A 27,074-nucleotide genomic window follows, 5' to 3' on the forward strand; every position below is an offset into this window, starting at 1 on the left:
CAGAGGGTCACACAGCTAGTAAGTATCTGAGGTCAGATTTGAATTCAGGAAGATGACTTCCTAACTCCAGGCCCATTTTATCCACTGTGTCAACAAATTGCCCCAGGAATTACATATTCTCCCAAAATTCAACCTCTCCTCCAAATATCCCTATTTTCATTGATAGTACCACCATCCATCCTTTTAGTTGGCCAAGTTATGAGAGTCAGAGAGTGGTCATTGTTTGGGTCCTCAGAGTGAATGCAAATAGCAGTCTTTTCTGTTTTGCCCAGAAACTCTGAAGGTTCTTTCTCTCCCAGATTTATTTGTTATTGTTTTTTTTATTACATTTAAGAGGAGATACTTTGCCTCATTTACTACCCAACCTTAATCACTGAATGATTCAGCCTCAAACTGGGACCTGTTGAGGACCTGAGCTTAAAGAGGGCAAAGTCTCCCAATGCAACCAGGGCTATCTCCAGTCATTCTGATCCATATTGGACCACTGAGAAGGCTCTAGAGGGAAAACTGAGACAGGTGACCTTGCACAGCCCACCTTCACTTAGATCCAACTCACTTGCATGTCACAGCATCACAAATGCTCTCTGCTGTCATGGTCTTCTTGGAGAACAAACAACATTCTTTCAGTACCTGGGGTTCACAACCTTGGAGCCATTCTTTATTCTCCCCTCTCCCACCATATCTATTACCTAGCCTTCTTGATTTTGCTACCACATTTCTTGCATTAGTGTCCTTCTGTCCACTGACATGGTCATCATCCAGGCTCAGGCATTCATCATCTCTGACTTGGACTACTGCAAAAGCTTCCTAACTGATCTTCCAGCTTTCAGCTCCAGTTCTCTCCCTTCTCTAATCCATCCATCACACAGCTGAAAATAAAATAAATAAAATGAAGTCCAAACATGTTATTCTCCTGATCAAAGATCTTTAGAGACTTCCTGTTGCCTCTAGGGTAAAATGCAATCTTCAGCCAAATATGGAAAGCCCTCTACCACCGTTTCCCACCTGCCTTTCCAAACATTTCAGATTACTCCTCTATACACATGTTCTAATTCCAGCCAAAATGGCCTCTGAGCTATTCTCTGAACTCAACATTCCATTTTCTATCTTCATACCTTCATACCCATTTGCCTAGAATCAGTTAATCCAAAAGCATTTATTAAGCATTTACAATATGCCAAATACTAAGCTCAGCACTAGTAATATAAACATTAAAAAAAAAAAAAAGTTTCTGTAGTCTTGTACCTAAGGAGCTTACATTTTAATGGGTGGAAACAATTTGTAGGTAAATATAGCATATGTACAGAATAAATAGAAGGTAAAATCAGAGGGCAAGGCATTAGTAGCTGGGGAAATAGGGAACAGGTTCTTGAAGAAGGTTGGATTTGAGCTGAGACTTCAAGGAGGCCAAGGTGAGAAGAGGGAGCATTCTAGGCATGGGGGGGCAACCAATGCCAAGGCACGGAAATGGGAGATGGAATATAACACATGAGAGGAACGGCAATTAGGCCAAGCAGCTGGATTGTGGAGTAGATGGAAGGGAGCATAGGAGGAGGAAACTTCTTCACTCTAATCCGTAGGTTCTTTCCTGCCTGGATGCCCTAAAGGAAGGAAGCAAGGACAAATGGAAGCCTGGATGGAGAGCAAGTATCAGCAGCCTGCATACCGGCCTGAACAACATGAAGCCACAGGCACATGGCTCTGCTGCTCTGTCCCTGTTGTGTCCATTATTCTTTCCTGCCTAGTGAAGGAACATTAGAGATGGAATGGACTAGACTACAACTCTGTGAGCTTCAGAAGATCAGGAGAAAACTAGGGATCCAGGAACTGGAATATATATTTGCGAGAATCTGTGGACAGAGAAGATTGATGAGGATTGACACCAAAATGTTGGTTTCTGGAAGGAAGGGTCTTCTTCACTCATTAGTCATGTCACATTCAGAAGTGATATTAGTGGGACAAATACTCTAAAGTAATCAACTCAAGGGTGAACTCATTCCCCCCAGGGACTAGTGTGGTGGTGGTAATGGTGGTGATATGGAGTGTCCTTGATTCAGGAGGATGTGTTTATATTTCTGTTCTTGCTTTATCTTCTTGATAGATCAAATTCTCTGTTCAGCTCTACTCTTTTCATCAAAAAATAATTGAAATGCCCTATTTCATTGAATAGCCATCTTTTTCCTTAAAAGATAATGCTTAGTTTTGCTGGGCACTTGATTCTTTTGCCCTCCAAAATACAATATTCCTTTGATCCTTTAAAGTGGAAATTGCTATGTTCTGAATAGTCTTGATTGTGGCTCCTTGATATTTGAATTCTTTCTGGCTGCTTGCAGTATTTTTCCCTCAATCTGATAATTCTGGAATCTAGTTACAATATTCCTTGGAATTTTTGTTTTGGGGTCTCTTTCAGGTGGTGATTGGTGGATTCTTTCAATGGTTATTTTACTCTCTGGTTGTAGAACATCAGGGCAGTTTCCCTTGATTTCTTGAAAGATGTTGTCTAGGATCTTTTTTTCATCATGGTTTTCAAGTAGTCCAATAATTATTAGATTGTCTCTACTGGATTTATTTTCCAGGCTAGTTGCTTTTCTGATGAGGTATTTTATATTTTCTTATTTCTTCATGTTTTAATGTTTTGTTAAACTGATTCTTGATGTCTCATTGAGTCATTCACTTCCATTTGTTCAACTCTAATTTTTGGTGAATTATTTTCTTCAGTTAGTTTTTCTACCTCCTTTTGAATTTAGCTAATTGAACTTTCAAATGAGTTGTTTTGTTCATTGCATTTTTTTTCCATTTCACCATATTTTTAAAGTTGTTCTCTTTTTTCCATTTCACCTATTCTGTTTTTCAAGTTTTCTTTTTCCATTTTGCCAAATCTATTTTTTAAGGATTATTTTCTTCTGACACTTTCTGTGTTTCCTTTCCCCATTTTTCTTCTCTCTTTTAAAATCCTTTCAAGAGAGTATTTTGAGTCGAAGGCAAACTCTTATCACCCTTTGAGACTTCATCTGAAGATGTTTTGCCTTTAGTGCCCTCAGGGTTTGAGGTTCTGTTCTTCCCTATGTCCATAATAGCTATCTATAGTCAGAGCTCTTTTTGTATTTTTGTTCATTTTTAAAGGTTGAAATCTATTCTTAGGGGAAAGGGAAAATTGTCCCAATCTTCCTCTACAATGCAACAATGGCTTCTTTCTTGTGGGCATGGCCAAGTCCCACTTGTTATGCTAGGGTTCAGGGACACCACAATTCTGTAGTGGTGCTGGAGATTTCATAGCTAAGTCTGCTGATCCACAGACTTCTGAACCAGGACAGAGTAGCCAACACTGCTGTATTTTGGTTAGGAGCCTCCCACTAGATTCCCCTGCCATGTGGAAGCTTCTCCACCCTGGGCCTTGCCTGCATTGCGCCTGCAGTGGGTTGTGTTTCCCCTGCCCAAATGAGACAAACCTTTCTGAAATTCTTTCAAAATATCTTCTGTTGGAAATTTGTTACATTCCAAATATTTTTGGGTTCTATTACTCCAAAATGCATTTAGAAGCTTGATCTGGTATTGATTCTGAAGCAAGCCAGAAAGAGTTCAGGCAAAGAGCTGTCTAATCTCTGCCATCTTGGCTCTGCCCTATCTTCTTGATAAGTAACTCTTTTGTAAAAGTTAAAAAAAAAAATTCTTAGAAAAATAGGAAGGAGCTAGATTAAGAAAAGCATTAAACATAAAACTCAGATTTTTACATTTGATCCTAGAGATAATACGGAGTTCCTGGAGTTTAATAAATAAAGCAGTGACATGATCAGACCTGCAATTTAGGAAAATCTCTCTGGCAATTGAAATATGGATTAGAGTGAGGAAAGACTTATGGCAGGGAGACTAATTTAAAAGCTAATGAAATAAGTCAAGAGACAACAAGGGAATATATAGGAGAGATGTTGTAAAGATAGATATGACAAGATTTAGCAATCAAATGAATGTTTTGTGAAAGAGAATAAGTAGAGGATGACACAGAAATTTTAAGCCTGGAGGCTGGAAGTGCCTTCAACAATAATAGAGAAACTCAGGAGAGGGGATAGTTTGGGAAAAAGATAATGTTGAGATGCCTAAGGGATACATAGATATGGCAATCATTTTTATAGAGATAATTGATCCCGTGGGAGCTAATAAGATTACCAAGATAGTGTAGATAGAAAAGGCAAAATGGCTCAGGGACAGAGCAATGAAGACACCTAGTCAGTGGGCCTGTCATGAATAAAGAATCAGTAAATGTACTCCCTGCTCATATCTCTCTATTAAATCCCTTGGCTCTTCACCAAGGGTCAGTCCAGATATCATTTCCCATGTAAAAATTTTTCCTAATCTCCATAGTGAATGCTCACTCCTCAAAGTACTTGTATTTTATGTGTATGAATGCTGTTATCTTCTCCATAGAATGTAAGCTATTGTTTTAGTATCTGTAGTAACTAGCATAATGCTTATCACACAGTGGATACCTATTTGCTGAATTGAATTGACTTAGAGTTAGACTGTAATTTCAACCAGATATTTTCAATCCTCCATGAATGGGAGATCATCAGCTATAAGTAAAGGTTGTTGATAACAGATACAGATAAGAGTGATTAATTCAATGGTGGAAAATTGGCAAGACTGGTCCTTAATTTGCCATGACTAGGGTCAGGTCAATTCTTGATTAAGACCTTGACCTATACCTAACTGTAAACCCTTAAACTGAAATGAACCACATTCTTTTTATTCTCTAAACTTTATTTTTTAATTGAATCATTAACTAAACTGAAATTTTTGCTTTTTAGTGTCTATCAAACCAGTTTTAACCATAGTGAGCTGAATATCTTCATATTTTTTGAAAAGATAGTATTCAATCTCTTTGGCAGTACACAGAAGTCACAAGTGTAGAAACAGTCTCATTGCTGTCAAATGCTTTAAAGGACTTTGTGAAAGTTTAGCAGAGAAAGTGAGTAAAAGGATCCCCGAGGATCCAGTGATGTCCATGTAATATAGGACAGGAAATGAGCTGTCACAAGTATCAGACTGATGGTTAGGAGAGGCCTCCAGGTTGCTGTTGCCTCTCTGTTCTCCAGTCTTATGTCAGGAAACCAAACCAATCTGATAAATACTCCATAAGTAGAAAGTATACTAATTAGGAGTCAAGAGGCCTGGGTTCTAGTCTTGGCTCTGTCATTAATTCATTCAGTGATTAGAAACATCACATTCCTTCCTGCTCTAAGCCTCAGCCTCTTGTCTGTTCCATGAGAAGATCTCTAAAGTCCTTTCTGGCTCTATAATACCAACAATTGGTAGTATGAAAGTACAAACAAGGCTAACTCTGGCTTTTTTGAATCCCGTTTCCTCAGATTGTGTCTCCAGTCTCAGAACTATCACCATCTATTCCCAGTGTCCGAGACCAAATTTTCCTCCCCCTGTGTTCTCAGTCCCTCCCCTCCCTGTGGCTAGCTAGCCAGGCCTGACAGCAAAGGTGCCCACAGAGTAGGAGCTAAGATTCAGGGCAGGGCACAAAGAGGGCTTCAGCTGTTAGCCTAAGCTTGGGGGAAGAGGATTGCATTGATACTGCCTGAGATGCCACCCAAGTCCCAGGAGACTATTCTGGGAAAGGGCATTGCTGAAATAAATCTTCATAGAGAATTCCTGTTTGAATTCAATTGCCTGAGACAGGAGGAATGTTCCATGTCTGGACAGACCAAAATGTCGGGGATGTTTCTAGGTCAATCTAATGACAAATTTGAGAACTCAAACCTCAGATGGGATACTGTTTGTTGGCCACAGGTTTCTCTATTAGGTTCAAAGAAAAGATGTCAGAAGAGATAGATCTTCTGAGTAGAGCAGAAATTAATGGAAATCTGAGGTCCAGTCCAAATACACAGGAAAGTTACTGTTCCCTTCCCAAGAGCACCATATCCCATAAAGACTGGAGACTATTCTACTAAACTAAGTGTGGTACAATAGGGTCAGGAGGGAATGAGATAAATCACAGAAACCAAACTGGGCCTAATAGAGAAGCTGGTACTATTGAAAGGAATTCTGCCACTGTTTGAGCCAGAGCAGGGGTCACTACTGACCAGGAGAGGCAGGCTCTCAGATCCAGTGCCTTCTAATGAAAAGTCAAGCCAATAAATATCATGGGAGCAGAGAAATTTTCACAATTCCTTTGTTAGGAAAGCTCTTTGAGCATATATTAATGACATCCCATAATATCTGGACTCTCATGATCTTGCTCATAACCTCTAATTTCATTTTTATCAAATCCAAAGCCCTAAGAAAGACAATATATTCTTGACACATAAGATAAAATTGTAAAAGATTCTTTCTACCACCTGTTCAGGTCTCATGCTGGAAGCCCATCCCAAGGCCTAGGAGGAAAAATGGCCTGATACTCAAGGTACTAGTATTGAGTGGGCCCTTGAAACAATATCAGGCCTGACCAACTTGGCTATAGGGGGCTACAAACTCAGCCAGAGGCACATTCCAAACGCCTAACCCCATCTTTATTTACAGCTCCTCAGGCTACAGAGTAATGGCAAACAACTCAGCTCTCAAACTGTAACAAAAAGAAAAAAGGGAACTACTGGTAACCCTCTCAGTAAAACTACCAGCTGGGAATAGGATAGACCAGGGAACAATAGCAGCCACTGAGCCTCAGGGTGTGGGGCTCCTAAGGGAGAGAGGCTGCTGATTTAGGAGACACTTGGCATGGCTGCCTGATAACCCTGTGGGGAATGGGTCCTAGAGGGCTACCCAGGCATGAGGGAGCTGGGGCCAAAAGGGTTTGGAAAGCAGGGAAAGAGGCTCAGTTGAACACCTGGGAAAGGAAGAATGGAGATTTCCCAGCTCGCCCAAGACAGAGGCAATAGCAGATGTTTACAGTGGAACCAAGTTGTGGGAGGATGGAGCTCCCACCTCACCACCTTAGAGAACTAATTTGATTCAACTCCCACTGGTCCCAGGCCCCCCCAGATGTCCCCTGCTCCTTCCACCTTATCTCAGAAGTACAGGAAGAGATGGGAGGGTTGCCATGCTCAGCTGCCTTGGCATCTAAAAGCCAAAAAGGGAAAATGAGGGCCCTAGGCTGCTTGGAGGGCAGACAGAGACAGGCAACTCCAGAGACACACAGGTTAGAGTATGAGAGGATGGGTGGTGACAGGGGCCAAGTCCCCCAAGTCACAGTAACAACTTGGAACCTCCCTAAAGAAAAAGGAAGGAGGAGAAGGGGAGGGAGGGCCTTGAGTGTCAATCAAGTCCATCCTTGCAGGTACTCAGCCCAACATGAGCATGGCCCTTTACTTGCCCTGCCAGGGAGATGGGCCCAGAGGAGAGGGAGAAAAACCAACATAAATTCTGCAACTTTCAATCTTCCAGAGGCCATGGGGAGGAAGGGAGCGGCCAGGCCACTGCCCTTAGGACTTCTTGGCATCTTGTGTGTTCCGGCGTTTCAGGTCACTCAAGTCAAAAGGTTTGAAAGCTGTTGGGTGCAGAGGGAGTTGAATGTCAGTTTCTGAAGAAGATCACTTGTCTAATCCCACCTTCCCTAAGGAAACCTTAGGATCCACTCCATCCCAGTTTTGTATGAAACCAGTCTCCAAGCTGCCCCTGTGGGAAGATTCGTCTGTCTCCTTCAACCAGATTTCTGAAAGAGGAAGCAAACACTTCCTCAAGTATTTCTTTCCTAGCCCTGCATCTAAGTGGCCAATGCTCTCATGAGTTCAGAAGGGAAGCTAGGACTCAGTAGCCTCCCCATGTCCTTCCAGGGGCACTCACTCTTCAGGCTGGGGTTAGGAACCTTTTCCACATACTCCTCCACCAGGCCTCGTTCACTGCCAGACATCTGGTTCCGGAGATCTCGTTCCACACACTGCCATGCTGTCCAGAAAGGGAAATAAAAAGTTAGGGACCAAGGCTCAAATTGACTGCAATATGAACTTTTGGAATCTAGTTGTCTAGATTTGAGATATACTCTGCCATGACAGTTAAAATTACAAGTCAGGGAAAGATCCTTTTACTATCTTCTGCCCATGAATCAATCTCTCTCAAAATCCACCTCTTCTAGGAAGCCCTTCTTGAGTAATGCACTAAAATTAATCCTTCACTGTGCTCTTCCAACCACTATGTATTATTATTAATTTGTACTTGTTGCCATGTTTTATAAGTTGTACTGTGTTTCCCGTTTCCTTAGCTGGATGTAAGCTGTCTAAAAATAGTGACCATATCATGAGATCACAGAACATAATGGTGGGGAAACCTAAGATGACCTAGTCCACACATTCATTTTACAGATAAAAACACTAATTCTTAGACTGGTGAAGTGCATTGCCCAAGGTCACACAATGATTTAGTAACATCTATATGTATACATCTTACAAATAAGATTTCATTTGCTTCTCACAACCACCTTGGGAGGTAGGTGCCATTATTAACCACCTTTCTATATGACACTGAGGTAGATAGACATTAAATGCTTTGCCCAGGGTCACAGAGGCACTAAGTATCTGAGGCTGGATGTGATCTTAGGACTTCCTGACACTAGATCCAGTGCTCTATCCTCACACTTTAGTATTTAAAATAAGAATCTGATTCATTCTTTAGTGTACTCTCTCAGCAACAAATTCAAGACTGCATATAAGGGCCACTTGATCCATCACAGAATCTGAGTGACTTCAATGCTAAAAGGATCTCCCCACAGAAGTGAGACAGAAAGAGAATCTCCTTTGCAGGAGGTTGTTCTTTAGAACTAGAAGGCCCTGAGCAGTGAGGAGGATGGCTTATAAAGAAAAGCCACAAAGAGACAATGACACAAGGGTGAGGACCCTGGAAAAGGGATCAGATTACTCACCTTCATAAATGAAGCGAACGTTCTCTTCATGAGCTGGGGTAAAGATCTCATTGCTGTTGCTTGGAGACCGGGGACTACTATTCCTTTTGCCATTGTAGACAACTCTAGATACAGGGGAACTGGGGACAAATACCTGTGTGTGAGTATCTGGAATTTGAGAGCTACCTCTCACCCCATGGTAGCAAGGAGACTTATAACCCAAAAAGGCCCTAGAGTCAGGCTCTGTCTCTGTGGAGTAGATAACACAAGTCTTACCTGGTCATAGCTGGGGGTGTCTGATCCAATCACTCAACTCAAATGCCTGGGTCTCCTTTTTGGTTTCAATCTGATGTTGGGAATCTCTGGAAGGGCAACTGCTAGAGAAGAAAAACCAAGTGTCAATCCAGGCCACTGCCTCCCTCTAGAACTAGACTAAAGCAATAATAAAGTAAGTTGGATGGATGCTAGAGACCTTGCTTCCTTTTTTGGCATTTAGTTATGTCTATGTTGTTAATATGGGCAATATATCAGCAAGCATGGGGTCCTAAATTGAGAGCAGAAAAGCCTGGGGTAACTTTCATTCTCCACCATCTTTCAAAAATCCCAGACAAGTGGCCCAGCAATCCTTTTCGCCAATTTCTTAAATAGCTTATAAAGATATCATTCATTTGGGTCTGGGTGACTTGAACTCATTAAGTGAGATAGGTGCATTTAAGAAAAAATGTTATTAATATTTTTATGTCAGATCACCTGCATCTCAAAAATGGTCAATTCCTCCTAAACCCAGAAAGTCCTCTCTTATTTTTTTTTTAATTTTTTAAGCTTTTTATTTTCACTTGTTTGTGATAATTTGACAACACTGTTTCAGAGCCTTGTGTTTCAGATTTTATCCCCACCACCACCTCCCCAGATGGCAAGCAATCCAATATATGTTAAATCCAATATATATAAACATATTTATACAATTCTCTTGCTGCACAAGAAAAATCAGATAAAAAAATAAATGACTAAGAAAACAAAATGCAAGCGAACAACAACAACAAAAAGTGAGAAAGTTATGTTGTGATCCACATTCATTTCCCACTGTCCTCTCTCTGAATGTAGCTGTAGAGCCCTCTCTTATAACATGCTGCTGTTTGTTCTTTATTTTTGAAGAGAATCATGACATCAGGAAAGTGATGTCATAACATGAAAGTAAATTAAATTTAAGTGAGGGTGGGCTGTGCAAGTCTCCAGCCTCACTTTCTCTTACAGATAGAATAACAAGAAGGGAAACAGAATAGCAAAGTATATGAACACTTCAACATGTGTTTCTTATCTGGAACTGTTTCCCCCCAACCTCTACAAAGAAGGTACATTTTCCTCTCTCTTCAAGGTCATGCTTAGTTAAGTGTTTTGTTTTTTTTTTAATGGAATCCATGATCATCTCATATTGCAGTAATCATCATAAGCATTTAAAAACAGATAAGGGTACAGCAAGATGGCACAATGGATAAGCACCAACCCTGAAGTCAGGAAGTCCTGAGTTCAAATCTGATCTCAGACACTTAACATTTCCTAGCTGTGTGATCCTGGGCACTTAACCCCAACTGACTCAGCAAAAAATAAATAAATAAAAAATTTAAAAATAAAAATAAAAAGAGATAAGCATGAAGGTGATAACAGCCATCTACCAATATCTGTTACACAGGGTGAGAAATTTTATAAAAACACTACAAAATCCTCCAAATTAAATCAGAACCTGCTTTAATATTCAGTGACCTTAATAAACTTGCTGATATAGGGAAAGAGATTGAAAGGATCCTTGGACAGATTTCTTACTGTTGCACAATGCTTCCAGTTATCATAAATGTATTCTTCCAGAAGTGTCAAAATGTTCTAGAAATGGTGATCAATTAATATCACAAAACTATTAACTCATGATATTTTAATGAAGAAATTATTGCTTAATAATATGGAAGTAATTTCTGAATCTACTGTTTATGTATTACAAGACAATCAATTTGTTAGGACAAAGATCAAAACCAATACCAACTTGATTTAAAAAATAAGAAAATAAAATATGCTATTTAAACAAGTCATTAGCTTATAAAACAGGAAATAAATACAAAAACAGAACTTGACACAGACTAATACCATTTCCTAAGAAGTAAGTTTTACTGATGTCTATCATCTCAAAAAGAGACTGAAGTAGTCTAGAAATAAATATATCCCAAAATATTTGCTATCATTTTGGCTAGGGGGTTCTTTACAATCTACCTATGTGAATTCCTCATCCAGTAATAGTTATTCTTCTTTTCTAGTCCAAAGACAATTCTCTATGGCAAACAGAAGCAAAGTAAGAAGTCTCTCTGTCTTCTCCTTTTCATATGGGATTGTTGTCTCATCCCACTCAAAATATTTTATCCCTTCTTTGATCCTCCTGCTCTTCCCCTTCAACATAACTTTAAAAAAAAAAAAAAAAAGAAAGAAAGAAAGAAACCACCACCTAACCAAAACATTGTTCTTAGCTTTACTAACCAACTACAGCTCACTCATCTTTAGCAAGCCTGATACCAAGCTTACAGGACAGACTATTGGTGTTTTTGAACTCATCCTCTTACTGCTTTTGCTGGCTCAATGGCTCGTGGGAGTAACCTATACTTCTACAGTGTTTTATGGATTAAGGGAGCTCAGCTCTTAGAAATACTGCTCTGGTGCCATCTCTTTGATCTGATATGCAGACATCTTCTGAAAGTATAGTCAGATCCCAAAGTCATTCAAGTCTGCTTTCAAGCTTCCATTTAAGCACCTTTGGTTTATTCTTCAGAGTATCTTCAAGAGTCTGTTTCTGGGTTTTCAGAAGAAGGCTAACCTGAGTCTGTTTGTTTGCAGAGAAGCAGACCCTCACTAGGCTTCTGTCAGGGTAAAACAGAAGTGGGAAGGGGCAAGTAAGATTACAACAACCTAGTTAGGGCTTGACCTAGTGGGATCCTGTCACTGACCAGTATTTATAGCTACCTTTTGCTCTGGGGATTTCCATAGCGTAGGAGAATGACTATTTTTAGTTGGAAGTTCTCAAATTAGGCAGACAGAGAAATGCACTATACTAATGATAGAGGGGAGGCAGAAGGGTGAACTGACTGAATAGCAAGTACTGCCAGCATTGAAGATGACAACTAGAAAAGAGACACCCCAGAAAATGACATCCAGGGCAAATAAGGACTAATGCCATCAATGTCTCCATTCTGATACCCTACTTAGAACACAAAAAAGCTTATTTTAACTTGCTCTTGAGGAGTTCACTGGCAAAGACACAAGGAATGAGTAGAGAGAGAATTTCACTTCTCATTCTATCTTTGGACATCTATAGAGGGGAAAATTAGGTTTGTGTAGGTTTTTGCACATAGGCCTATAACCCAAATAAAAGGTCAAGTTAGGAAGAAAGTTCCCAATATCCACTAAAACATTTTTAGAAGCATATTTTTTGTGGTAGCAAAGAACTGACTAGAAACAAAGTCAGTGACCATCAACCAGGGAAATGGCTGGACAAATGGTGATACATAAATGTGATTGAATATTTATTAACCCCATTTTACAACAGACAGTAAAAAGCAATGAAAATGAACTTTTTTTCAAGGCACAGGAAGCCACACACGGATTGATGCAGAATGAATAGAACCAGAAAATATGCACACTAACTATAACAATGTAAAAAGAAAGAATAACAACAATAACAAAATCAAAATTGAACACGGAGTAATTTAATGAACAGGCTTGAACATGAGCAAAAGATAGGAGAATGTAGCTTGTTTTCCCCTCTTTACAGAGAGTTATGGAAATGGAACACTGCATATTCTGTGAAACTTGACTATGCTGATTACTTTTTTCTAAACTGGTTTTCTTTGTTTTTTATTCAGATTTTAAGGCATGGCTCTCTGTGAGAGGAAGAGGGAAAGGCACATTAGGAAATGAAGGTTATGTAAAACAAAAAGTATCCATAAAAATTTTTTAAATAAAACTATCAGCATCTGAAAGGTGATTGTGGGCTTTCTCTACCCAGAGACCATGAATATCCAGCATCAAACTACTGTACAAACGTAAACCTAATTACATCAGAGAGATTAGGTAAGGTTGGAAAGAAATTTAAACAGAGGCATTAGAAAGAAGTAGGAATCAAGAAACTCCTTTGCTGAATTTCTTGTACCATTTATAAGAGTAAATCACATCATTTAACATATTTACTCAAGGAATCATAGAGTTGGAAAGTATCTAAATGAAAAGTCATTTAGATCAGTCTCTCAACCCATGTAGGTCATCTAGTCCAAGTACAAAGTTGACAGGTTTTTAATTGGGCACCGTCAACAATAAAATGCACTACTTCATCAAGCAAATCATTCACTTTCTGAAAGTTCTAATTGTTAGGAAGCTTTTCCTCTAGATGTAAAACTGAAATCTGCCTTTCCTTAACTCCCACCTTGTGGAAGAACTATTCTTAATTTTACTTTCTGAAGCCATACAAAATAAACCTAATTCTCTTTCCACATAACATCCTATGTTTTTCGTGTCATTTCATGACATGAAGTGTTTTTGTTTTTGTTTTTGCTGAGGCAGTTTGGGGTTAAGTGACTTGCCCAGGGTCACACAAGCTAGAATGGTTAAGTAACTTGCCCAGGGTCACACAAGCTATCAAATGTTTTAAAACAGTAATCATATTCCAAATTTTCATTTCTTCAGGCTAAAATTCCTCATTTTATGATATGATATGTTTTGATATATTTTTGGGGGCAGCTAGGGGCACAGTGGATAGAGCACCAGCCCTGAAGTCAGGAGGACATGAGTTCAAATTTGGCTTCAGACACTTAATACTTCCTAGCTGTGTGACCCTGGGCAAGTCACTTAACCCCAATTTCCTCAGGGGGAAAAATATGATATAGTTTTGAGTGTCCTCACCATTCTGCCTGTCTCTGATGGAAATATTACTAGTTTGTCAATGTCTTTATACACTATTTCATGGGTATTATCTTTCCATTGAAAACACAATCTTTTCAAAGTTCAGAAGAAAAACAAACAAGCAGGCTGGCATTTAGAATTAATATGTAAAGTTTATTATATACTTGGGGAGAGGGGAGAAGCAAGCAACAGAGATTCATATTTTTACGTATAATCTTTTTCAGATTTTTTTTTTTGCTGTTCATCAAATTCAGAAATATATATATACACATACACAGATATATATTTTGAAATTTCACTAATTGAAAGACCAAAGTTGTGTTCTATTTTTAATGTAATGTAAATTCTCTTTCCATCCCTCAATGAGTACTTGGAAAAGTCATTCATTTATATTCCTTTCTGGTCTCCTCTTGATGAAGACAAGAACTCTTCACTGAACTAGCTTTTAGTGAATCTCTTACCAGAATATCTTTCTTCTAAAACAAGAATTCTAGACATCCCTTCTAGTATTTCGCCCTGATTATGCTTATTGTCATACAAACCTCCATAGGTATCTCCCATTTGTTGACTCTGTACTACAGAAAAGACTTAGAACCAATCTCTCTGCAGCCACTACTATATTGTTCCATTGGTCAGAAGTTCTTACCCTTATTTGTTGTGGCAGCTCTTTTGGCAGTCTAATAAAGTCTATGGGCACCTTCTTGGAATAATATTTTTAAAAACAAAATAAAATACATAGAATTATAAAGGAAATGAGAGGTTAGTGAAAATAAAGATGTAATTTTTTATCTATTCAAATTCATGATTCCCTGAAATCTATCCATGGATTTCTAGCTAAGAAATCTTGCACTCAAACTTTTCCATTAACCAGTGATTCCTTTAAGGAGTTCAACCTGAAATGTCTGAAGAAATGTTTCTATTAAAAAAGAGTTAAAAACTTAAAAGATAAGAGACTATTCCCTGCCCCAAAAGGTTTCTCTATAATCTCACCCTGACTCCAACCATGGAAGTATAATCACATGTAAACAAGGAATGTGTAAGAAGCACAGGATCAGTGGTCCTCAACTTTTAAAAGTCTGATGACGGGCAGAACCAAGATGGTGGAGAAAAGGAAACTACTTGCCTGAATTCTCCCCAAAATCCTTGCAAAAACATCTTCAAATAATGCCATAAAACAATTCTAGGAGCAGCAGAACACCCCAAAGAAAGGAGTGAAATGATTTTCCAACCAAAAACAACAGGAAAGATCTGTTAATATCTGGGTGAGAGCTGAGTACAGTCCAGCCCCAGCAAACCAGGAGAAGCAGGCCTTGGAAGCCAATGAATTAGTAGTCTCAACAGCTGCTGCTGCTTTCCAGAGCTCTGAGTTCACAGATAGGAAGAGGTTGAACAAATGGTCAGAAGAAGATTACCAGGGTCTCTTTGCTGGCACTGAGGCAGGACTCTGTTGCTACTCAGATCTGAGTTGCAGATATGGGTGGCAGTCCCAGGGAGAGAAGCAACATTAATACACTAGAGTTTGTGACCACAGTGGAACAGGGACCCTCCTCATGGTTCCAAGGCAGAAAAGAAAGCATGTGGTTGCTCACAAACCAGAGCTCAGGCCAGAAGAGAGTAATATTTTATTATCATACTACCTTGTTAGAACTGAAAACTTTTAAGTCCCTAGAATTATCTCTGGAAACAGCTGCACAAAACCCCTTGAAGGTTAGGACAGTGTAGCCTCTATCATGGAAATAATGCCCTACTTGAACACAGTTGTTGAGAAAATGAGCAAGCAACAGAAAAAAAATATTCTGACCATAGAAAGTTACTATGGTAACAAGGAAGATCAGAACACATACTCAGAAGAAGATGAAGTCAAAGCTCCTACATCAAAAGCCTCCAAGAAAAATATTCACCTTGTTTTTCTACCCCAAGTACTTAGCACTGTGCCTTGTACAACACAGAAATAAATGCTTTCTGACTGATTGAAACAGATATTCTGTAATAACTCTATAAGCCTCAACCTCTAAAACCACTAGGAAGGAAAAAAAGATTTCTCCAGCCCTCTTTAATTTATAAAACCTCTCCATTAAGAGATATGAAAACTCCAGGCTTCATTGAAAGACTGGAATAAATTATCCCTCTTATTCTTTTACTATCCAGAACAACAAACCACCTCAGCCTTTGGTGTTCTAGAGCTTAGTGCCACAGAAATTACCCAAAACAAACTCTCTTTACTTTCTTTAAAATCCTGGACTTTTTCAGGATACAGACAATATCTAACTAGTTAGTATCATACGTAGGAGAGAAAACCAAAACAGGCTAGACTAAATCATGTTTTCCTTTTCACAAATGTCATAACACTCCCACAGTTTCAAATATCAATTTTATGGAGATAACTCCCAAATTTTTTAAACAGTATTATGAAGTCAACTGCCTAGTGGATATTTCCATCTGCATAAAAGCATTGAATTAGATTCCATCTCTCCAAAATTCATAAGTCTAAAAAGGAAAATGACAAATATTAAAGGAACTGAAAGAAAGCAGGCATGCTGAAGCGTTTGAGGGTAGAGTTGTGAATTAAATACATTCTAGAAAGCAAATTAGGACTATACTGCCAAATTGATAAACTGTGCTCACCCTTTTGCTCAGAGTTAACACCTATATCCTAAAGGGAAAAACTAACTACAGCAATTCTTATTGTGATAATAAATACCTAGAAACCAAGACTGTCCATCAGTTAGGGAACGGCTGAATAAATTATGGTGAATGGGTATAATGTAATACTATTTGCCAAAGGACAATTTTGGTGAAACCTGGGAAGATTTGTATGAACTGATATAGAATGAAGTAAGCAGAAAAAGAAAAATAATTTATACAATAACAACAACAGTACAAAAACAAACACTTCTGCCTTAAAAATCTGATCAATGAGATGATAAATGAATTGTGGCTCCAGAGGAATCCATGTCCTGACAAACAGGAGATGGACTCAGGAGGCAGAATGAGATTAAATTTTTTGAACATGGGTGATTCAGAAATTTATTTTGCTTGATTATGCATTCCTACAAGGATTTTCTTTTCTTTTCTTTCTTTTTTTTTCCCAATTGGGGTGGTGGGATGGAAAATAGATTTTTGCTTGTTAAAAAAAAATAAGCAAAATTAGAAAAAATTTAAATGACATTTCTAAAATGTACCTCCTAAAACAGCTCTACTATAGGACTTTATCCTACTTATCCAGATTCAAAACTATGGAGTTCTTTTTTTTTTCTCCCTCTCCCTTGCCCTCTAGAGGGGCAAGTGGATGTCAATCTCTATGAGGGATTTCCTTCAATACTCTCTTTACCCTCAGGCTCCTGGATCATTCTCCCACCATCTCAAGACAGGTCCTAAGCTGTAAAAGATGGGGGTATAACCAAATGATCTCCAATCCTATGATGCTCTGCTTAGACTTTGCTGTAGTTTCCCAAGTCTCACCGTCTGGTATGTCTAAGCCATCCCCTCAATTCATCCTATATACATCAGAGTAATATTCCTAAAACCAAGCTTTCAATCATGTCCTTCCTTCTATAGACTATAAACTCCATGAGGGCAGTATTTTTCATCTTTTGTTTGATTTCCCAGTACTTAGCACCTAACATTTTAAAATATTTTAAAAAGAAAATCAAGATTTAAAAAAAATGCAGGAGAAACAATATTGTTACTACTTTATTCAATCTCAGAAATAATTATTTTTAAAAATAAACTATGCACAAGTTATTTCTTATATAATTCTTATTCTTTCTTATTCTTATTTTTATTAAAGTTTAATAATTTATTCTTTATTTTTATTAAAGTTTAATAATTAATTTCATAATAAAAAGGAAAAAAATTAAATGAAAGCTCAGAGAATTACAGTAGTTTGTATGCAGTCATATCTTAACAACAAAAAAAATTGCTAGAAGAAGCTTTTGCTATCCTTCCACACAGCTTGATCCTTCACTGTACCTTTTTTGTAGCACTCTTAGGGTCTTCAGGCACTGAAACCCACTTATACCATGTGGGTATATATGTGCCTATAGAGAGAGACTAGGTAATCTGACCTGGGCCAGAGATATTATACCAATCCAGATGTAAAATGAATTTATCTAATACTTTCCCAGTTTCAGTCCTGAAGTTCCAGCTGTCTACTAGATCTCCACAGATCTATAACTAATATCTAATCACATTTCAAACTCAAGATGTTAAAAACTCACTCCTTCTAACTTTTACTTCCTTCCTAACTTCTTTCTTTTAATGGTACCACCATCCTCTTGGTTCAGTTTAATGAACACTTTAAAGTACTTGCCACACAAGAACACAAAGACAAAAACAATTCCAGCCTTCAAGAAGCTTATTCTACAATCCCCCAAATCCTAAACTGAAGAATCTCATTGCCTTTTCTCTTTCCTTCACTTTATCATCAAAATAGTCTTATCAGTTTCACTTTTGAAATATTTGAATATTCAAATATTTCTCAAATCTACTTTAATTTCCACTGGTCCCAAATAAGTTCAAGCCCTTTTTACTCCTTATCTATACTGCTATAATCCCATCTTTGATACTCATTCCCAGTGTGACCTTGGACAATTCACAATTCATTTTCTTCATGTATAAAATGAGGGGATTGAATTAGATGGCCCCTAGGTCTCTTCCAACTTGAAATTTAGGAATCTGTATGAAAGATTCCCAACTGGTCTTCTTGTCATCCCCTCTCCCAAGTATTCATGACTCCTATTCTGATCTCATCACTCCCTGCTCCATGATGTTCGGTTATTACTGCTTTTTGCTTTCAGAACAAAATCTGCTCAGTATTCAAAGCTCTCCACAATGAAAGCAATCTGCCTCTTCTGCCTTTTCAACACTATTCTTCTTCACAAACTCTCAGCTCCCACTAAAATGAAGTACTCAGACTCCTCTATTCTCTTTCTGCTCTTGCCTGTCTTGGTTCACACCACATCTTTCTCCAGATGAACTCTCTTTCCTACTATTCCTTTCTCAGTTTCCACTCCCTCCAAGAAGTTTTCCCTGATCCCCTAGATAGAACACTCTTTTCTTCCTCAAACTTTTCTTAGAACTAAATTAGGACCTCTCCCATACTACACTAACCCATATTAATTTGCCTTATAATTATTTGTATACACAATACATCTCCCTTATTAAACTATAATATAGGCTTAGGAGCTATATTTGATTTCATTTTTTAAAAAGTCTCCCTACACCTAGTAGAAACTTGGCAATGTTTGTTGAATTGATGCCTTCAACAGTCTTTACATATATTCTCATGCCCTCAAAACTAAGAAAGAAAAAAATGAATGGAGTCTATTCCAACTTTGCTGGGGAAACAAGTATAAAATGAAGTAATATTTTCAAGATCCCACAGTGACTAAGGTCACAAAAGGACATAAACCCAAGTAACTTTAATCACACTCAAAAAACACCTCTATGAATAAAATAAGGAAATACAAGAGGTACTCCTAGAAGTAGAAGCAATGTTTCCTGATTCCCATCAACATTATTCTTGCTTTGATTCTCATATTCAATAAGTAGAAGGGAACAGTGGAAAGAAATAAGGCCCTAGAGATTGGAGAGACAGATTTAAATCCTGTATCTCCGATACCTTTCTAGTATATGCAACCCAGCAAGTTATTTAATTTCTCTAGGTCTCAGGTTCTTCAATGTAAAATGGATAATATCTTTAGTACTTCAAAAAGTTGTTGTGAGAATCAAATAGGTAGGTAATTGGTGCAGGGAAAAGAGTAGGCAATTTAGTGGTGTCTAAATAGTCCTGAATTCAAATTCTGCCTCAAACACTTACCAACTATGTATCCGTAGACAAGTCACTTAACTGCTTACCTGCCTTAGTTTCCTCATCTGTAAAATGGGAATAACAGAATATCTCGGAGAGTAACTTGTAACAATCAAATGAATAAACATCCTTTTGCAAATGATAGGATGCTAGCTATTATCATCAAATGAAGCAATGTGTATAAAGAGTATTACAAATCTTAAATCATACATATAATAATATAGCTACATGTATAGTTATCACAGACATATCTATATGAATAATTATACTCTATATATTTATCATTTACATATTTATATGATTTAAGGTTTGGAATAAATAAAATCATTCTGTCTCCAGGCCTCTGAAAATTCCAGTTTAAGCTAGTCAGATTAAATCTAGAAGGTGATCTTCAGACTCAGGGAACAATTTATTAGAAAGTTGTGACTGGATTGGAAGTCACTTGAGAATCCACAATTAAAACTTGCAAATTTCACCACCTCTTGTTGCTGCTTCCTGCCACCAAAGGAAAGGAGGGATGATGGTCCTATAACAGAGTATCTGAACATCTAAATACTAGGAGTTCCAATTCCAGCTCTGTCACCAACTTGGCACTGATAAATCTTCCTTTGGTATGAGGAAGTTTAAAAAGCATACTTGTCAAGTTATCTGGGGACTATGGCAACAGAAACTAAATAAATATAAGAGCAGGGAAAGAAGGGCTTTGCTCATAGTGTAACAACAACAACAACAACAACAACAAAAAAGACAGTGGACTATAACTGACTTCTGGGTCCAGTTCAATCCCCTACCTACGTGGACTCTCATCAGAGTAACTTGAGCTTTATTTTCCTCATCTATAAAAAGAATCTGGTCTAGATAATTTCTAAGGCTCTAAGATTAGGCTGGTACAAAATCCCTATGTATCGGTTCTTCCTAGGCTCTCAGTGAATAGTAACAATTGCAGAAGACAAGTACAAGAAGGGGCTCTTCGGCCTCAAAGGAAAAATCCATTCCCAGGCTTCTGGGATTACTTCATGAACATTTTTGCCCCCAAAGTCGGGCCGACCCTTCCCATATCCCCAAATTTTTATGCCCTGTTCCGGAAAGCCCAGCCACAGGGGGTAAATGTGAAAGTTAGCGTCTCACCTAAAAGGAGAAGAACCTGCGGCCCGCCGGCGTCCTCTCTACATCACTAAGGGAAGAAGGGAACTGGGGATACTTCCTGTGGAGAGCTGGGGGTCCTAATATTTGGCTGGGGGGAAGGGAGAACAAGTGGAAAGGATTCCCCAGGTAGATCTTGTTCCTTTCCATTCACCAACTTGTAGTGAGGTAGGCCCACTCCTGACTTTCAACCTAAAGTTCTGGAATACCACACCTCACTATATCGCCTATGCCCTGCTGTCGCGACATGACTATCTAGTCCCAGGATGGGGGAGGGTCTCCTCTCCCCCAGTTAGGGGTCCTACGACGCGACAGGTATGCTCGTTATAGGTCAGGGGGTTGGACTCCTTCCGCGGGAGGGGGCGGAGCCCACCTCACGACGTGACGTGTCTGTCGCATCGCGACAGTGCGGGGATGGGGGGGGGTCGTATCGTGACATGAGGGGGGGTGGAGAAGAAAGGGAGGAGGCGTGGCCCAGGCCGCGTCAGGGGCGGGGCGATCCCCACAGGTTTCCGGCGCGAGCCCAGTCCCGCCCCCCAGCCCCGGGCCCCTAGCCGCCCCCTGGCGCCTCACCTCGCCCAGTTTCAGACACCGCCACCGCCGCAGCCGCTTCCAGCTGGGAGGCCCGGGCCGGAAGTGACGAGACAGAGGGGCCGCGCAGGCGCAGGATGGAGGGAGAGCCCCCATGTGATTGTTCGGCCCAAGCGGGCCTCTCTAGCAGTAAGTAGCCCCACGGTAACCTCGGCCCAGAGGTTTTCCTGAGGGGCGTGGTCGTGACGGCAAGCCCCGCCCCCGCCCTTCCCAGATACCCCGGGGGTAGCGAGCGGAAGGAGAGTGGATTCTACGAGGAACTAAAGCTGATGGCTGCCCTCCCAACCCCCGGGTCTCCCCAGACAGGAAGGGCGGGGCAAAGAGGCAAGAGTGGTCTGTGGAAATTAAATTTATTGAAAAAGTAAAAATTTTTCAACAAATAAAAAAAAAAAACACGAAAATGTCCTGTAGAAAAGCCAAGTTCCCCGCGGGGCTGCAAAGAAAAGCGGGACCCGGGGCCGGAAGGGCCAAAGGACTCCCACAGCTTTCTCCCCAGGTCAGGGGCAAGCGGGAGCCCGCGAGCCCCCCCACTCCGCCTTGTGGGACTCCAGGCCTCAGTGATCTTGGCCTCTCCGTCGGGGGTCTTTCCTGCCCGGGCTCGGGCAGGACCCCCCAAGCGCGGGGCAGGGGGCTGGGGTGGAGGTGTCCGCAGCCGAAAAGTCTAGTTCCACCAGGCTGACCTGGGCGGGCGGGGCCCGGGAAGGGAGCTTAACAAACAGCTTTCCCAGCACACTGCCTAGCTCCAGCTCCTGCTCCTTCCTGCCAACCCCGCTCCAAGTTCGGGATCTCCGGGGGGAGGGGGAGGAGGGGAGGTGGGGAGGGCAGTGCATAGAGATGTGGGCAGCAAGAGGATGGATGGTCAAGTCAGTCCATCGTGGCCCCTTTGAATAACTCCACCAGATCCGTGTAGTCGGGGTCGATGAGGTCGGAGGGCAAATCGCCGTCGTCATTGGCAACGTCTATGTTAGCCCCCAGGGAGATGAGGTATCTAAGGTGGGAAGGAAAAAGGTAAGGGACCCTGCTTGCTATTTACCTAAAAGGTAAGTGGTCCAAATTTCTGGACACAACCTCATGTCCAGGTATAGATGGATGGAATGGATGCTGGATTAGAAAGACTGGGATTAAAAATTCCAGCTCTGCCAGTAATGGACCTTTGCCACCTTGCCCTCTCTGGGACTTAGCTTAGTTCAATTAAAGCATTTAAATGTTAGAAATAAAATTAAAAGTAGCCTTGTCCTCTGACCTTAATAGTTTCTCAATAATAGTTAATAGTTTCCCAAATAAAGTTGAACCTTTAAAAATCCTCTCTATCCCTAAATTCACAGTGTCCTATCATTTAGAGGTCATCCCACTCTTTCTAGAAGTGTGGAAATGGGACTTTATGGCTAGAGAGACTGGATTTTGAGTTTTCATTTGAGATCCTGCTCCTCCTTCCAAAGGATGACCTTTAGATGGCCCCTGGCAACCTAAAGGAGAGCTGAGCCCCTACCCCTTCCTGGGCTTCTCACCTGGCAATGTCTGGGTAACCATCACTGCAGGCCATGTGTAATGCAGTCCATCCTGTTTCATCCCGTTGATGGATGTCAGCCCCATGCTTGACTAGCAGCTTCACACATTCCAGGTTTCCAGAAAGTACTGCTTCATGCAGGGCAGCCAGACCTTATTGAGAGAAACATTAAGGAAGTCAACAAGTTGATTGATTAGAAAGATGAGGATTAGAGCACAAGGAGCCACAGTGGAGAGCAAATTCTCCGTGTTTTCTTCCAAGCCTGCCAGGTACTAGTTATGTAATCTTGGGTAAGTTACCTATCTAGAACTCAGTCTCCTCATGTATAGAAAGGGCAGATTGGATTAGCTGACATCTAAGGTCCCTTCTAGCTCTAAATTGGTGCTCCAATGAGCCAGGCTAAGCCTTAAATCAGTGTCAAAGTGCTTCCCAGAGCAGTCTCTCCCTACTAGTCTAGGTTTGTTACCTCCTCCTCCTCTGTCTCTTCAGGGCACCTGTTCACATACACACACACACACACACACACACACACACACATCCCAATTTGTTTATAACAACTCTAAGGTCTTCCTATGTCAATGTAGCTTTAGGTTCCTTCAGCTTTAGGTTCCTTCACTTCCTTTAGAATTCTAAAATTGTCTTCTAGAGCAACAATTCTCAAAGTGTGGTCCAGAGACCCTTTCAGTGGGTCTATAAATTCAAATTCAGTTTTTATTTCCATCATGGTAAATATCTATAAAAATAACCCACATCAACATTCTTTAGACAGATTTTCAATAATTTTTCATAGTATAAAAATACTAAGAAGTTTGAAAAACCCTGTTCTAGGCTGTCACGGGGGAGATACTGTAAAAATAGCCGAAAGCAACAAAGGAAATCAATCTTGAAACAATAACTAACTTTTTAAAGGAGTATGAAGAAGGGAACTTCTTTTGCTCACCTGAGGGATAGATGGTATCCAGGGAGACTTTTCGAGTCCGGATGAAGCGCCCTACCTGTCGCAGGTCACCCTGTCGGATGTAATCCAAAAACAGGACATCGTTGGGAAATCGAACACAGCGCTCTGCATGTAAACGCCGCTGATTATAGCGGCTGCGGTGGGCAGGAGTGGTTGGCACTGAGTAACGCATCCTAGCAGGCAGTGGGAGAGACTAAATTCTCCCCAAGTACCCCTAAAAGACTTAGAAGTGCAAGCTAAGATGTGGGCAAAGCACAGACTGAGCTTTGGTCTTTAAGAGAAACTCGAACTATACAAGGATGGCAGTGATGATAGCAGCAGCGGTCACAGTAAGGTCTCTCTCTCTCTAGCCCTGGGCATTTCCACCTTATATAGAGCTTTCCAGGCTATATAAAGTGAGCAAGTCATGCTGTTTGCTGTGAGGGACTGTAATTGAGCCACCTCCCTCCCCGTGCTCAAGATCATGTTTTAGAGTCTCAGCTTTCAGCCCACCTGTCCCTGTATGCAGCCAAAAGGGTCAGCTTCTCTCTGGCTACCCACTCCCAGCCTCACAGCTGGACCTAGGCACTTAAAGCTGGGTCCTGCAATGAGAATCATGCTAGAGGAATGAGTCTACTGGGAAGACTTGTGATTGCTGACTCAGTCAAGTTAGTCAACTAGTTGCTACTCAAGGGGGAAACAAGATCCAAAAATAACCTTGAAGGAATATTAATACCCCAAAGTCCCAGCAATTCAGATTTGTGAGCTGGTTCTTAGGTAACTGATGATGAAATGAGAACTACTAGCACCCCATCCCACTATTTTCTGGTCTCCCTGGTTTCCTTCAAGACCCAAATAAAATCCCATCTTTTATAAGAAGCATTTCCTGATTCTCCTTCTTGCTAGTCCCCTCCCCCCCATTAACTAACTCCACCTTATCCTGTATATATCTTGTTTGTACATAATTGTATCTCTATGCTCTCTCATTTTAGACTGTGAGCTTCTTGAGAGCAGGACTCAGTGTTTTGTTTTTTCTTTTTTTGTATCCCCAGCACTTAGTATAGTGCATGACACATAGTAGGCTCTTAATAAATGTTGTTCTTGTTTATCATTCATTCTCTTTTTTTTCTGTAATTTTTTTATTATTATAGCTTTTTTTTTTAATAATTATAACTTTTTATTGACAGAATTCTGTTCCTACTTTTCCCCTCCCTCCCTCCCCCCTCTTCCTCAGATGGCAAGCAGTCCTATACATGTTAAATATGTCACAGTATATCCTAGATATAATATATATCATTCATTCTCAAAGATAATCATGACATATTTATATTCCTTTGAATAGAACATTTGCAGGAAGGGAAAGAAAGAAAGGGAGAGAGGGAGAGAGAGAAAGGAAGGAAGAGAAAAAAGAAAAGGAAAAGAAAGCTATGTTGCTCTATTCTCAGCGGGGCAACTCCTACTCATAGAAGTTATTGGTCCTTTCTCGAGGTAAGGTAATGCCATGACATGCAAATGAATTAGATTTAGGTGATAGAGGACTGTGCAAGGTCACCTGTCTCACTTTCCTCTCCAGAGCCATCAGGGTCTAGTGACCAGATATAAATCAGGACAACTGGAAATGGCCCTGGATGCAGTGGGAGACCTTGGCCTTTTTAAGCTAACATCTTCAACAGGACTCAAAAAATTTTTATTGACTATGTTCCCAGCCCTAGCACTTGCTACTGTCAGATCCCACAATTAATTTGGGGAGGAGAAAAGAAAAGGTCCTGAAAAGGAAGCATATCTTCCGGGAGAACTAGACCCACTAGGATTTCTATGTTGGGTCTTTTCTCCCACCCCCATTTCATCCTGCCCTCTGATGCCATACTAATCTTAAAACACCTTTGTCATGTCATTTTTCTGCTCAAAATTCTTGAGCTGCCTACAAATCCAAACTCCTCAATGTAGCATTCAAGACTCATCCAACAGGGCTCAAATCTAACACTTGGTTTCTCACTGCTCTCTGGTATGAACTTTCTTCTTCAGCACAGCTAATACCATTACATTGTTCCCTGAATATGCCAAGTTTATTCCTATCTTTACTATTTTCCCTTGCCTGAAATGCCTCCTACATCTATCTGAAGTGAACTCATGCTTTAAGATCCAAATTAAATCCCATCTCAACCAGTAAACTTTCCTAGAAAGGCATACTGAAACATTTTTGGTGGGACTGAGAATTGATTCAGTGATTCTCAAAAGCATAAATGTGATATGTGATTGTGATAAAATATTACTGTGCCATAAGAAATGATGAGCTTGATGATCTTAGAAAAACATAGAAAGCCTTGCAATGAAATAAAGAGAAATGAGTAGAACCAAGTGAACACTGTATACAGCAACAGCAACATTGTTTTAAGAATGACTTTTTTTAAAAGCAATTACATTATTTTTAAATTTTTTATTAAAGCTTTTATTTACAAAATATATGCAAGAGTAATTTTTCAACATTGACCCTTGCAAAACTTTCTGTTCCAAATTTTTCCCTTCTTTCCCCCCTCTTCTTCCCTAGATGACTAGTAGTCTAATACGTGCTAAATATGTTAAAATATATGTTAAATCCAATATATGTATACATATTTATACAGTTATCTTGCTGTACCAGAAAAATCAGATCTAGAAAGAAAGAAAAAACCCTAGAAGGAAAATAAAATGCAAGCAAACATCAACAAAAAAGTGTGAAAATGCTATGCTGTGGTCCACAATCAATTCCTATAGTCCTCTTTCTGGGTGTAGATGGCTTTCTTCATCACTGAACAATTGGAACTGGTTTGAATCATCTCATTATTGAAGAGAGCCAAGTCCATCAGAATTGATTGTTGTACAGTCTTCTTATTGCCATATATAATGATCTTCTGATTCTGCTCATTTCACTTAATTCATGTAAGTCTCTCCAAGCCTCTGAAATCATCCTATTGGTTGTTTCTTACAGAACAATAATATTCCATAACGTTCATATACCATAATTTATTTAGCCATGCTCCAATTGATGGGCATCCATTCAATTTCCAATTTCTAGCCACTACAAAAAGGACTGCCACAGAAAACTGGGACATTGATTCATTGTTGGTGGAGTTGTGAACGAATCCAACCATTTTGGAGAGTAGTTTGGAACTATACTCAAAAAGTTATCAAACTGTGCATACCCTTTGATCCAGCAGTGTTACTACTGGGATTATATCCCAAAGAGATTATAAAGAAGGGAAAGGGACCTGTATGTGCACGAATGTTTGTGGCAGCCCTTTTTGTAGTGGCTAGAAACTGGAAACTGAATGGATGTCCA

At 39.9% G+C, this 27,074-nt stretch overlaps 2 protein-coding genes and 1 long non-coding RNA gene across 8 annotated transcripts in view; 1 reads left to right on the top strand and 2 right to left on the bottom strand.

The window, feature by feature from the left end:
• MCRIP1 (MAPK regulated corepressor interacting protein 1) lies at positions 1–21,380 on the bottom strand. Of its 5 annotated transcripts, none has more exons than XM_031965646.1 (5): positions 21,294–21,374; positions 9,110–9,210; positions 8,855–8,973; positions 7,783–7,884; positions 1–869 (listed from the first exon to the last, which is right to left on the bottom strand). In XM_031965646.1, exons 2-5 carry the CDS (start codon positions 9,115–9,117, stop codon positions 862–864), a joined length of 237 nt encoding a protein of 78 aa, XP_031821506.1. In that variant the 5' UTR covers positions 9,118–9,210; positions 21,294–21,374; the 3' UTR covers positions 1–861. The 5 variants fall into 5 exon arrangements, with proteins under 5 accessions (XP_031821506.1, XP_003768655.1, XP_031821505.1 ...); XM_003768607.4 differs by lacking the exons at positions 1–869; positions 21,294–21,374 and adding exons at positions 3,463–7,486; positions 20,706–21,057 and having other exon boundaries at positions 9,110–9,207; XM_031965645.1 differs by lacking the exons at positions 1–869; positions 21,294–21,374 and adding exons at positions 3,463–7,486; positions 20,706–21,057.
• Positions 21,351–27,074, top strand: part of LOC116423255 — a 17,329-nt gene continuing 11,605 nt past the window's right edge. For both annotated transcript variants that reach the window (XR_004233790.1, XR_004233789.1), the window contains exons 1-2: positions 21,351–21,440; positions 22,212–22,319. This is a non-coding gene — a long non-coding RNA (uncharacterized LOC116423255). The remainder of the gene's footprint in view (positions 21,441–22,211; positions 22,320–27,074) is intronic.
• PPP1R27 (protein phosphatase 1 regulatory subunit 27) lies at positions 21,713–24,622 on the bottom strand. The gene is made up of 3 exons (XM_003768606.3): positions 23,759–24,622; positions 22,820–22,970; positions 21,713–22,299 (listed from the first exon to the last, which is right to left on the bottom strand). The coding sequence occupies exons 1-3, from the start codon at positions 23,946–23,948 to the stop codon at positions 22,176–22,178; spliced, it is 465 nt and encodes a 154-aa protein (XP_003768654.1). The 5' UTR covers positions 23,949–24,622; the 3' UTR covers positions 21,713–22,175.

This window comes from Sarcophilus harrisii, chromosome 4 (genome assembly GCF_902635505.1).
Source record: "Sarcophilus harrisii chromosome 4, mSarHar1.11, whole genome shotgun sequence".
In the NCBI taxonomy this organism is placed as follows: Eukaryota; Metazoa; Chordata; class Mammalia; order Dasyuromorphia; family Dasyuridae; genus Sarcophilus; species Sarcophilus harrisii.

Excerpts from the sequence above, each read along its gene's own strand:
- MCRIP1 (XM_003768607.4), bottom strand. Across the intron at positions 7,885-8,854 it reads CGTTCGCTTCATTTATGAAG|CATGGCAGTGTGTGGAACGA; the intron begins GTGAGTAATCTG and ends CTTTCTGGACAG. Across the intron at positions 7,487-7,782 it reads TCCTAACCCCAGCCTGAAGA|CTTTCAAACCTTTTGACTTG; the intron begins GTGAGTGCCCCT and ends TGCACCCAACAG.
- PPP1R27 (XM_003768606.3), bottom strand. The coding sequence starts at position 23,948 with ATGCGTTACTCAGTGCCAACCACTCCTGCCCACCGCAGCCGCTATAAT. Across the intron at positions 22,971-23,758 it reads GGATACCATCTATCCCTCAG|GTCTGGCTGCCCTGCATGAA; the intron begins GTGAGCAAAAGA and ends TCTCTCAATAAG. Across the intron at positions 22,300-22,819 it reads GGTTACCCAGACATTGCCAG|ATACCTCATCTCCCTGGGGG; the intron begins GTGAGAAGCCCA and ends TTCCCACCTTAG.